Source organism: Berghia stephanieae, chromosome 8 (genome assembly GCF_034508935.2).
Source record: "Berghia stephanieae isolate SIO BIC M18660-M18661 chromosome 8, UCSD_Bste_1.3, whole genome shotgun sequence".
NCBI classification, from domain to species: domain Eukaryota; kingdom Metazoa; phylum Mollusca; class Gastropoda; order Nudibranchia; family Aeolidiidae; genus Berghia; species Berghia stephanieae.
The window spans coordinates 24,714,394-24,727,861 of NC_088367.1; the positions used below are offsets into that span (position 1 = coordinate 24,714,394).

The following is a 13,468-nucleotide window of genomic DNA, read 5'->3' on the forward strand; positions in this document are numbered from 1 at the left end:
CAAGTATTTAAAATATTGGCCAGAAAACTCATTCCTCAAATATATACCTGATTACAATGGCAATCATCTTGGCTAAAACTCTCAAATCTGCTGGGACTTCACTCGTATTAAGATGTGGAAAAAACTATGACGCAAATATTTTATGAACCCTGATGCCCTGAAAGAATTGTGTAAATAAATTACCAACGAGGAACTCTTTTTATTCACATAGAAAACATCCATAACATGTTGGACATTGAATCAGCAGTCAGTCAGTCCGTCAGTCAATCTCTCTCTCTCTCTCTCTCTCTCTCTCTCTCTCTCTCTCTCTCTCTCTCTCTCTCTCTCTCTCTCTCTCTCTCTCTCTCTCTCTCTCTCTCTCTCTCTCTCTCTCTCTCTCTCCCTCACACACACACACACACACATACACATCTTGTTCCTTAGCAGACTCAATGATTTACAAATTTTTGTTCAATCTGGTATTGTGTAACAGTGAAGCAGGTATCCCCGATCAGAAATACGAAAGTTTCTTTAAAAAGACTAAGAGCACTCTCCTTAATAAAAGACATAAATTTAGTATATATATATATATATATATATATCTTATATTTAACCCCCCCCCCCCCCCCCCAAAAAAAAAAAAATAAATAAATAAATAAAAAATAAATTAAAAAAAAAAAAAACCCACATGCCTTCGAAGACTTTTAGGAATATTTTGGTCTAACAAAATTAGAAATAAAACTCTTAAGAGAAAAGACAGACAGTGAGCATAACAACAGCTAAATTTTAAGATATGCAACACTGGAGATGGCTAGGACATGTTACCAGAATGGAGGCAACTGCTCTGTCAAGAACAGCACTTAGCTGGACGGCTGATGACAAAAGACAAGGAGACAGGCCCAAAGAAACCTGGAGAAGATCCACGGATAAAGAGCTTTTTAAGAGGCTGGCTTAACCTGGAACAACATCGGTGTCTATGCAGCCGACAGATAGAAATGGAAGTCCGTGGCAGATGCCTTATGCACTCCATGACTGGTTAAGGATTAAGTAAGTAAATCCCTTTAGTCTTATTATAATTTTCAACGTCTAGTCTACCCGGGCATAATGTCATTTGGCAAGGGAGGCACAAATATTTAAGATACATTTCAATGGAGGTAGACTTTAAACCAAATCTAACATCGAAATAAAATATAATTAATTTTTTTAAAAAACCCTGTTGAATTTCTTTATGTTTTATGTTTTTAAGGGTTTTACGGTGCTTGCAACACATTAAGGTTATATCAGCGCCAGTAAAAAGGAAGAAAATGGGATAGTAAAAAGTTCTAGAATTACAATTAAAGCACAAAAGAAAAGGTAAGACAAAGGGGAATTGGTTCAAATAGGGATCAGATGTAGATTCCAAAAGCACACCGTCAAAGTGCTTAGTTTGAGATCACCTCAAAGTCTCATCCAGACGCAAGCACAAGTCCCAACCAAGAGGAATACACTCAAATGTTTACCAATCATATAATATAATATGTAAACTAAACATAATATAATGCATAACAGAGAGATGATTTACAAGGAAAAAAACATCATCTCCCAAAACTATAACTATACATTCGACTGTTTCCCTCCCAGCCAAGGAACTCCGGCAAGGATCAGGACAAAACTAAGTAATCTCATTCCAAGACAGTGACAGGAAACAATTGGAAAACGGGTATGGGGGGATAGAAGACACAGCATGTACCTCCCTGCCCACTATGGGAGGTCAGGATCCCCATCCAGTGAATTTCTTTTTTTGTCACAACAAATAATACAAAAAACATAGCTCTGTACATATGTTATTTGGGATTCATAATTCGGTAGTAAAGTGTGTCTGTAAAAATATACGTTATACATACATATTTAAATGGCATTGTAATCTTTTTTTTTACAAACTTATGAAATGAGATAGAGAGAAACACGACCCATAATACAGGTCTGTACTGACATCAGACCTACTAATTCAAAGGTTATTATACAAGTCTTACCTTGGGAAGAAGATGTATGATGATAATTGTTCGGTCTCTTCTTAATGCTGAGGGAGTCCATTGGAGTTGGAGGATACGATGTGTCAAGTGATCACTATTAAAATGTGAAAAAACTGCCTCCAACAAGTGGTGTTGATAATTTATGAAATAATTCATTGAATATAGATTTTCGGAATCAAAGCACAATAACCAATATGTCAATTTGATAAACACCGTAACACTGTACACTTATATTCCCATTATCATAAAATAACAATAACGCCCAAAATGGGGGCAAGGGAGGGATGATTTGACTCCTTCAACAGTAAGAGACAGAATAATTATCATCATCTATCGTCTTCCCAAGGTAAGATTCGTATAATTTTATACAGAATAACTGTGACCCATCGGATAAACTATGTTTTGTTTTTAAGGCTTATATGGTGATTGGAACACATTTAAGTCATTTCAGTGCCAGAAAAAAAAAGGAAGAAAATAGGATAGTCCAAAATTTCTAGATTTATTATTAAAAAGACATGAAAAAAAGTAAGACAAAGGGGTCTGGTTCAAATTGGGAACAGATGTAAATTCAAAGAGCACACCATCAGTGTACTTAAAAGTATGAGATCATCTGGAAGTCTCATCCAGACAGAAGCACAGAATTTGACTAAAAGGAACACACTCAAATGCTTACATTACACATTAAATACAACAAATATAACAATACATAACAGAGAGATGATTTACAACGAAAAAAACATCATCTCCCAAAATCTATAACTGTACATTTGACTGTTTGCCTCCCCGCCAAGGTCCCTGTCTAGGGAAAAGACAAAACTAAGTAATCTCATTCCAAGACAGAGACAGAAAGCAAGTTGGAAAACAGATATAGATTTATCGAAGACACAGTAAGTGATCTTCCAGTTGACTATGGGAGAATTTCTATTTGTATTGGAAGAGAATAAATACAATTCCTAACATTGCAAAAAATCTTATTGTTTGTATTTCTTATCATTCTAATTCTAAATTCGCTTTTTGGAGGTCGGGACAGCATCATCCTGACATAATTCTGTTTTGAGATGGAGGGTCACAAGTCACACGACTTTGTTTTTGTTTTAATTTTTAAGAATTTTACAGCGCTTGCAACACATTTAGGTTATATCAGCGGCAGTCAAAAGGAAGAAAATGGGATAGTAAAAAGTTCTAGAATTACAATTAAAGCACCCAAGAGAAAGTAAGACAAAAGGGGAACTGGGAGCAAATAGGGATCAGATGTAGAATCCAAGAGCATACCACCAATGTACTTAGTTTGAGATCACCCATGTCTCATCCGGACACAAGCACAAATCCCAATAAAGAGGAATACACTCAAATGCTTACATCATACATTTAAAAAAACAAATATAATAATACATAACAGAGAGATGATTTACAAGGAAAAAAAAATCATCTCCCAAAACAATAACTATGCATTTGACTGTTTCCCTCCCAGCTAGGACTCAGGCCAGGGCCAGGACAAAACCAAGTAATCTCATTCCAGGACAAAGACAGAAATCATGTAGGAAAAAATATATAAGGGGATAGAAGACACAGTATGTACCCCCCTGCCCACTATGGGAGGTCAGGAACCCCACCCAGAAATTTCATTTAAATGTGTGTCCCACCGTCTCAAAGTGGTATTATGTTGGGATGAACGACATGATGGAAAATGAATTTATATCCAAAAATATGAAACTTAGGGATAATTTATGTGTTTCATTTTTTTTTTATGACAGAGAATAAATATAATTTCTTTCATTATAAAAGAAACCAAAAGTTCCTATTTCTAACAATTTTTATTGTAAATTTACTTTTCAAGGTCCTAAACATCCTGACATATAATACCGTTTTGAGACAGCAGGCCACATAGTTTGTTTTCTTACGTTAAACGACTTCTGTGACATTTTCAAGTAATAGAGACACAACAGCAAAATGGAAGACATCACGACAGTTAAAGAATACTCTATGGGATGATCTGGATTACAGTCATCCAATGAAAGGGTAAGACAAAGGCGCAACAGACTAAAAGAAAAACAAAAATAAATTGGTCCAATAAAGAATGTATTCCCCTGCCTTGTTGGGGACATATTAAACATTTATCTAGGCATTGGGTGAGAATCCATCCCACAAAGCGATACATTTAGATATCAACAATATATGTATTTATACATTTTCAGTTTAGTAGCTAAAACCTACGTAAGAGAAGTGATTTACAAGAACAAAAAAAAAATATCTTGTATAAAATGAAACATATTATTCGACTGCCCCCCTCCTTCCAAGCGAGGAGCCCGATCAGAAACTTGACACTAACCAATTAATGATCCCCATGTATAAAAAAAGGGACAAAAGTTACAGGAAGAGACATAAAGATAAAAAGGTCGAGAGAGGAAACAACAAAAGTAGACTTGTGTAATAAACCTTACAAGCCTAATCTCTGGCCCAGATGTTTCCTCTTGTGATCCAAATTTGAATAATCACCACTACATTATTCTGCCAAACTCGAAAAAAAAAAAAAAATAAGAACCAAACACATGAAAAAAATTATGGCCATAAAATTATTCCTTTAAATTTAATCGATCGATAAATGACCCTCATCCTGCCAAAAGCTCTCAAACCTGGGACTTCAATGAAGTCTGGCCATGTTTTATTCTTTAATGTGTTTTTTTTTTTTTTTTGTTGTTGTTTTTGTTTGTTTGTTTTTTTTTGTTTTTTGTTTTTTTGTTTGTTTTTTCAGGGTATGACAGTAATGAAGAAACGTATTTAACATTCACTTACTCAATATTGTACATTGTCAAAAAAGAATTAAGAGTGCAAGCTGGCAGTTTAAATCTATGACTACAGTAATAATAATTATCATTATATATATTAAAATGTTGCACTTGTTTGGAGTTCCAGCATGAAAGACGTTGACATTGTAATAAATAATGAGTATTTACATATAGGCGAAAGCTCATAAATTACAAATTATACTACAATTTAAAAAAAAATAATGGTGTGAGTCATAAGATAAGGTCTGTGGAGATGGAGTTAGATTTGGTGTATGTGTATACATCTTGATACAAAATAAGAATGCCATAGCTCGTCTTCCTCTTTTAAGGAAAAAAAAACTTAGAATTTTTTAAAAAGCAAACAGATTTATAAAATGAAGTACATAGTCAAAGAAACGGTTACCATCAAGTGGGGAATCTTTGCTCTAAGGGAAACTTGCCTCTCTGGCGTTAGGCTAATTAAATTAGAGCATTTATTTAGAGCAATATCCATTAAACATGCTCAAAACGCTTCACAAGGGGTCCCAAGCCAACAACAACACTTAATGTGTAGGAAGTCTATATGTTAGGCCATAATACAATTTTATATTTTTATGTATGCAGTTTTCGACCAGGTACTCATTTAAAACCGTAGTAAGGTGAGAGAATGTGAGTAAAGTCTTGATTTGACATAATTTGACTGATGGTACTTTGCGATGAACTAGCGTCCTATCCTATGTTATTATCCATTTCATGCTATAGAAATCGGGATAAACTCAAGTTCCATAGGCAGGATGGCTCTGAAGGACTAATTTATTTTTTTAATGTGAAATTCCAAACTTGTAGCATGAAACGCCCAGTTTCAAATTTTACAAAGTTCTGCAACCTCCAAATCCAGAAGGATTACAGGCGCCGAAAAAAAAAAAAAAAAAAGTAAGACAATGGTAGTTTTCAACAGCTACCTGACTCAGTGCTCATTCAGCCTGAGACCACCCAAATTCTGACAGAGACTCTGAAATCAACTCTCTCGTGCATGGAAACCTCCTGCTTGACTGGGGAAAAGACATACCAAGGTAATAGCAAGTTAACGATTACGTTGCCAACATACAACGATCGACTAACGAAGGAGAAGGAAGATAAACGATGATCTGTCATAATACTCTGAGAACAGATCTTTGTTTTATTCCTCGTCGTCGTTCGTTGGTTCATCGGTTTGGGAAAGTAACCATTAACTCGCTAATGTGAAAATCAAACTGAAACGTTTCTTTGTGAGGGTGATCAAATGACAATAGCTAAGTATATCTTTTTTTCAATGACACAATTGCACGCACGAAATTGTGCTTAGTCAATCATTTGAAATAAAATGACCCCAAAAAAAAAATAATAATAAAATAAAATAAATAATAATAATAATAATAATAATGATGATGATTTACAAAAAAATCTCAAACATGCAATTACGTATATTAGTTTCAAGAGATAATCAATAGGACACGTAGATCGGCACAAGGTGACTTGGGTCTACAAGAGAACCAAGCTATCTTTTAAAAAATGAAACAATGACAAAATCCAACCAAAAGAAAATTTTAAAAAAAAGAAAGAAAGAAAATAAACCCACCAACAAACAAAGAATTCTGTTAATAGAGCAGTAAAGTTAGGTGCCCCAAACGTAAACAAAGGTCGAGAAGCACGTGGAAAACCACATGTTCCTGTCTTGACAGCTCACGTTCCAATGTAAATAATAGAAAAAAATAACCTTTAAAATTTGGCTGTTAGGTGGCAAAAGAAACACATATTCATAAATACTCGATCATGCATCAAATAATGTCTAGATATGGATATTTTATGGAACAAAACGTAAAATTTTCTAAAATTTATCAAAAGTTACAGTCTATCTATTTTTAGACCAGAGCAAATTATTGCGCTGGTGTGAACAAAACGAGAATTATTCGGAGCCTGATTTTCATAATAATTTAGCCTTATATTATTATTTCTGCAACTGTTAGATTTTATGTAAACATATTTTCAATACTGAAAGTGTATTGCCTACAACTCAAACTACAAAATTGGGAGACCTATATTGTGCGTAAATTATTCCGGTCCCTAACGGAAATCACTGGCAACTTGTTATTGTTTACGTTTGGGGCACCTAACTTTACTGCTCTATAAACCAAACCAATTTGACATTAAAAATAGAAACAGAATTGGATCTTATTGTCACATTTTTGTGGTCTGGCATCAGAAGGCAGGTTTTCGTGAAGTTTATATGTGCGCGCGCATGTGTGTGCATCATTTTGTAAGTAGAGAATGATGAAAAATAAAAAAAAGAAACTAGGATTAAGCAGTCATTGTCAAATCTACACTATGTGAACTACGAAAAGTCAATCTGATTCTTTCTCTCCTCAACATAGCAATCTCATCATCATCATCATCATCATCGTCGTCATCATCATCAACCCATCTGTTGTATGCAGGTCAGTTTATGCCAGGCGACATTATCCTGTGACAGATCCAAGTCCCTCAGCCTGACGTAGACAGCGCCCAGGAAGTTGTTCTCCTTCAGCATGTCTCTGTCCCAAACCGTCACCTGCAGTTGACGTAGCTGGATCTCCAATTGTGGAAGCTGATATTGAAGCTGGAAAGAAAGAAAAAAAGAGATTGGACATTCAGACCTTTTTTTTTGTTTTGTACATGTTTGTTTGTTTACCCTCTCTATCCTCCTCCTCCTCCTCCTCCTCCTCCTCTTCTTCTTTTAGTATTCTAAGTTTTAGTGTTGGTCATACTATTCCTTGTTGTCACAGTAGTAGTAGTAGTAGTAGTAGTAGTAGTAGTAGTAGTAGTAGTAGTAGTAGTAGTAGTAGTAGTAGTAGTAGTAGTAGTAGTGAGGTGGTAGTAATTGTAGCAGCAGCAGTAGTAGTAGTAGTAGTATCAAATATCTTTCTTTGTCTTATAATATCTTCCTTTCTCAGATTGATTATTAAAATTTGTATTATCGAAATGTGTATCAAATAATTATAATCAACTAAGCCCTAAAATAATAACATCTAAACTGGCCTTGAACGTTACCCTTATCAAACTAGCCATCATCATATCGACAGACGAGACGTGACGACGACGCCAGAAAGACAGCGGTTAACCGTTGGTCAAAGGTCATGACTTGGTCGTTTGTCTGGGCAGTATAATATTTTTAACTCGCCCTCATCAATCTTAGTTTCCAAATAATATTATAATTAATTATCGCAAAACAAACTCTTTGATTTTCATTTCAAATTAAGTCCTGCTTTAAACAGCTAACTGCCGCACCCTGGAAATTCAAGTATTCAAATATTTGGCCAGTAAACTCGTCATTCTAAATATCGATCGAATTAAATGAATACATGATCAATGTTTGTAGGACGAGTTTTCTGGCCAAATGTTTAAATATGAGTTTTTCCAGAGTACGGCAGTTAACATAACATCACATAACATATCATAGTTAGGGTCGCTTAGGTCAACAACCTTTAAATACCATGTGAATAAAAATAAAAAAAGAAAGAAAGGTTCAGATAAATTCCGCAGATATAAAAATTTTAAATTGTGCTTTTATAAAGCGCATTATCCACTAAACGTGCTCAAAGCGCTTTACAATGGGGTCCCTAGCCAACAGCAACATTTAACATTTAGGAAGTTTGATAGGCTATATTACATTTTTTTTAATCGGACAGAGACAACGCTCTTAACGGCCAGGTACTCATTTTACACCCGAGTACGATGAGAGAATGTGAGTAAAGGGCCTTCTCCAAGGACTCAACTATGCGCCGAGCGAGGTTGGAACCCAGGACCTTCCGATCCGAAAGCGAGTGTCATACCCCAAGACCACATAGCCGCACATATGTGATAATAATTATGACCACCATTTACAACATAGGCAATCAATTAAAAACTTATTCATCAAACCAGTTAACTGGTTTAAAATGATTATCACAAAACATGCTCTTTTATTCTTTTCGTGAGGAAAGCAGCCCATAGATGTCCTTGCTCGAATTGTGAAAAAGCAAGCGCCTTCGCACGAAGTGAATGACCCCTTGATGACCCAAACCACAGAATGTGAATCCAAATTCAGTGAGTCGAACAGCTGTATCAAGTCAAAATGGGGGCAGCGTGGCTCAGCTGTACGGTCTTTGCTTCTTACCCGAAAGGTACCGAGTTCGATCGCCCGCCGTTGCGCCGTGTAGCCTTAAGCATGTCACCTCGCCTTAGATGTAGCTCAATTTACGGCGCTGCACTGCGTTATTCCAGTCTTCTTTTGGAACAGACTCTAGAGACAACGTTCCCCTAACGGTTGAATAAAGGGAATTTTATTGGTTTGGTTCGGCAGAAAGCATCATGCGAGAAATGAAGCTTCTACGGTAATAGTCACATTCAACAGCGGTTGCTCTCTCTCTCTCTCTCTCTCTCTCTCTCTCTCTCTCTCTCTCTCTCTCTCTCTCTCTCTCTCTCTGTATTATTGCGTGCAGCTATGTGATCTAGTGGTATGTCACCCGCCTCCGGTCCGGAAGGTCCAGGGGTCCAGTCCCGCTCTGAGAGGCACATAGTTGAGTCATTGGAAAAGGCTCTTCAGACATCGTACTCCGGTGTATAATGAGAATCTGATCGTTAATAGCATTGTCTTTGTCGGAAAACAATGTAATATCGCCTCACAGGCGCCATGTCTCGTCCTACTTGTTAACTGCTGCTGTTGGCTAGGAACCACTTGTAAAGCGCTTTGAGCACGTTTAGTGGATTTGTCTTTATATAAGTGCTCTGTGTGTGTAGGTGTGTATGTGTTTGTTTGTGTGTGTGTGTGTGTGTGTTTGTGTGGTATGCTTGTTATCATAGCTACCACTAGATCAAAAAGCCGCTGGATTGTGACAAATAATGACGTATTCCTGTTTGAACACACATCTTTCTCTACAGAGAAAAACACTCTCTTTCAGTATTAAATCACAGTAAAAATAATCTGGGAAAAAAAAACCCCAACCAAACACCACACACACACACAAACACACAAATCTACGAATCGCGTAAACTCTGCAGAAACCAATTAACTGCAGTACTCTGGAAAAACATATTAAAAAAAAAAACATTATTTCATTTTTGCCACGACATCACAAGATCCCGTCGCATAGGCATTCCACGAAGGAATAAGATTACTCATCAAACAAGATGTCTGGTGTCAACAGGAATCACCCATGTTGTCTCGCGGTGAAAAACATATATTTTAAATAATTAATTGGTCAGAAAACTCATCCTTCAAATATCGACCGATTAAAATGACCCTCATCTTGGGAATGGCAACGTCTCTCAGGTCTGAGACATTCCAGAGCACTGAATACTTTAATAAAAATACACGGCCATTCATTTTTATTAATTTTCTAATCGTCATCGTCATCATCTAGTTTCTAATTAATAATTGCCAAAAGTTAAGAACACTACATGGGAGATAATACATTCAAAAGATAATTTTTTTTCACTCTTCCGAATAATATCCCTTGCATATAAAAAAAAAATTATAAAGCTTCTTAATTAAATGTGCTCTTCTTCTTCTCCTCAAGGCTTTCAAAGCCGGTTTGAAATATTACCTGTTCCCTTTGTAGGTTAAAATTAATTTTTTCATCGTGCATTGTAGACCTATGTGATACGTCGTTATAAAGTATACAATTTTACCTTCTATTTCATTTTGTTCCATTTGTACGTAGCGCATAGAGACTATTATGTACCGAGTAAAGCGCTATACAATTGCCATGCTATCATCATCATAATAATCATCATCATCATCATCATCATAATCATCATCATCATCATCATCAACATCTTCAACATCATTATTATTATTATTATTATTATTGGGGTATCATCAAATAAAAAAAGCAAAGCTTTATTAACACACATTGTGTGGTTTAAAAAGGCAAAGAAGATAGGTAATTTCTTCTTAAATTCACTCAATAAATGATACCACTTTTCTCACAATGTGAAATTGAATGTAAGCTTCAATTTGATATACGAAAACAGATAAAATGGACGTTTTGGGTTTCCCTTTTATCAACAAAACAGGATGAATGAAACACTACAGACGAATGAGATAATATGGTAGTGGCGTTGTTCAGATGAATAAACAAAAACATTGATAGGCCAATCAATGTTTTTGTTTATTCATCTTAACACCGCCACTACCACATTATCTCAATCATCTGTAGTGTTTCATTCATCCTGTTTTGTTGATAAAGGGGAAACCCAAAACATCCATTTGATTTGTTTTCGTATATTAAATTGAAGCTTACATTCAATTTCACATTGTTATTTATTTCTTCGAGCTACAACATTTAAATTATTTCAAACATGTCCAGGGTGTTCCAATAAAATAAATACACATTAAAAATAATTGAACCATTCTTATTTTCTTTGACACAACTGTAACCCGTCCCATTTACTGGGACTTGCTGCAATAGTTATCGTTATGCCAAGCATTTGAGAAGACTTTGGTAATTAAGAGTTATATTTTCAGTAAGATGAGGCACCCTGCCCGACATTATCATTGGGTTGTTAGGTACTTCCTTGATGCGCTCTTATCAAACAGGTGGATTGGTCAAAGGGTTTTGTTGAATATCCTCATCATTCACCAGACCACCACTAGATTTTTTTTCTAAATTGGGATACTTGAAAGACAAAGTTAATGTTTCGAAACTCGCAACAGTTCCTGAATTGAAAAGAGTCATCGAACATACCAAAATACCAAGGGAATAGTTTCAAAATGTGTGCGTTTCCATCGCTTTGCGGTCGTTGTCAGCAGTGTTTGAATCAAAATGAGCACCAGTTTGTGAAAAGCATTGAAAAAAAAAATCCCAATAAAATGATAATTAAAAATATTTTTAGACATTTAAAATAATAAAATTTTTATCAAACCCCAAGTTTACAAATATATTTAATTTGTATACATTTTGAGGATACCCTGCATATATTTTTTTAAAAAGTAATCTAATATAATGAAGGCAAAATTTTGATAAAGAACTGAACAAGTGTGTATGAAAGGTGCCAGACAAAGCAAGAAAGAAAAATACAAGAAAAAAAAAAACATCCCAAAAAGTCAGTCGACCTCGATGTCTCTCATTGCTGTGGTTATTTATTTATTTTTTTAATATTGACTCACCAATTCATTATAAGTAGGATGGCTGGTGTTCTTGACTACCTTTGTTTTCTGTTTAGTCTGTTTGTCTGGATCGGGCAATAAGTATGTCTTGACATAGGGACTTGGCAATTCGGGAACTTCAGCCTATGAGATAAAAAAAATGGGTAAAAAGAGCAGGAACAACAATAATAAAAGGCCATAAAATTGATGAATAATAATAAGTATGCTTTCTGTTTTTAAGGGTTTTACATTGCTTGCGACACATTAAGGTAATATCAGCGCCAGCCAAAAGGAAGAAAATGGGTTGGTAAAAAAATTCTAGAATTACAATTAAAGCACCCAAGAGAAAGTAAGACAAAGGGAATTGGTTCAAACAGGGAACAGATGTAGATTCCAAATCATACCATAAAGGTACTTAGAGATCAACTAAAAGTCTCATCTAGACACCAGCCCTAAGAGTACTAAGAGGAACACACTCAAATAATCTGGTATTATGTCTCCTTGAACCAGATAATAAAAGGTAATTCTAAGTCTACAAAATTTCTAATAAATTAATATACTTATATCAAGAAGAATATGTAATTGTAACTTCTTTTTAAAAAATTAATACATTTTTATTAAGGATGAGAGAGAGAGAGAGAGAGAGAGAGAGAGAGAGAGAGAGAGAGAGAGAGGTGTCTGTTCAATGTTATAGTTATCATATAACGTTATGACAAGTGTAACTAAATGACAAATTGCCATATTTGTGGACAATAAAGATCTATTATTATTATTATTATTATTATTATGATAATAATTTCATTTTTATAAAATAAATACGTTTTAATCAAGAAGAATGACTGTAACTTCTTAATTTTGGAAAAAAAACTTAAACTTTGTAAATTGCAATGTTATTTTTGGCATTTGGTTCATTCTGATAACATACTGTATCGAGCGAGTCACAGGTGACATATAGGACATGATTACTCACCAATCCCCTGACGTGCATGACCATGACTTGTAAGGCTTCTCTCTTGTACTGGATTGACAGCTTTATCTCCCCTTGTATGCCGGAATGATTTGGGTTGCCTACTCGCGGCATCAAGGGTTCTGAAGGAGGGGGGGGGGGGGGGGAGATGGAGAGAGTTCGTGAGTTTATAATGAGAGAGAGAGAGAGAGAGAGAGAGAGAGAGAGAGAGAGAGAGAGAGAGAGAGAGAGAGAGAGAGAGAGAGAGAGAGAGAGAGAGAGAGAGAGATATCTCATGTCAACTCATATAGCGTCATACTTTTACACTAAATAGCATACATTTTAAAACTTAACATTGTAAAATTTTCTTATTTTTCTATTCTTTCTTTTGAAACAGCAGATACCATTTTATTTCTTTTATAATACCTGGTTCACATAAGAAAAAAAATTGTACTTATTCTTTACCATGAAGCATAGAAATTAACTCTATGGTTAAAAATTCGATTTCCAGCACCTAGCTCATCCCGCCGACATGATACTGCTTTGACACTGTGTCTCACATAAACATACCAGCCTAAATTAAAATTTCATATAACCAATAGAAAATTCATCCGGAATAAAT

General features: G+C 35.3%; 1 protein-coding gene across 1 annotated transcript in view; it reads right to left on the bottom strand.

The window, feature by feature from the left end:
• Positions 1-7,058: 7,058 nt before the first annotated feature.
• LOC144978419 (phosphatidylinositol 4-phosphate 3-kinase C2 domain-containing subunit beta-like) overlaps positions 7,059-13,468 on the bottom strand; it is a 48,438-nt gene continuing 42,028 nt past the window's right edge. Inside the window, exons 33-35 of the mRNA XM_078924443.1 lie at positions 12,871-12,989; positions 11,922-12,044; positions 7,059-7,391 (exon numbers count right to left, since the gene is read on the bottom strand). Coding sequence (XP_078780569.1) covers positions 7,209-7,391; positions 11,922-12,044; positions 12,871-12,989 — 425 coding nt within the window. The 3' untranslated portion in view covers positions 7,059-7,208. The remainder of the gene's footprint in view (positions 7,392-11,921; positions 12,045-12,870; positions 12,990-13,468) is intronic.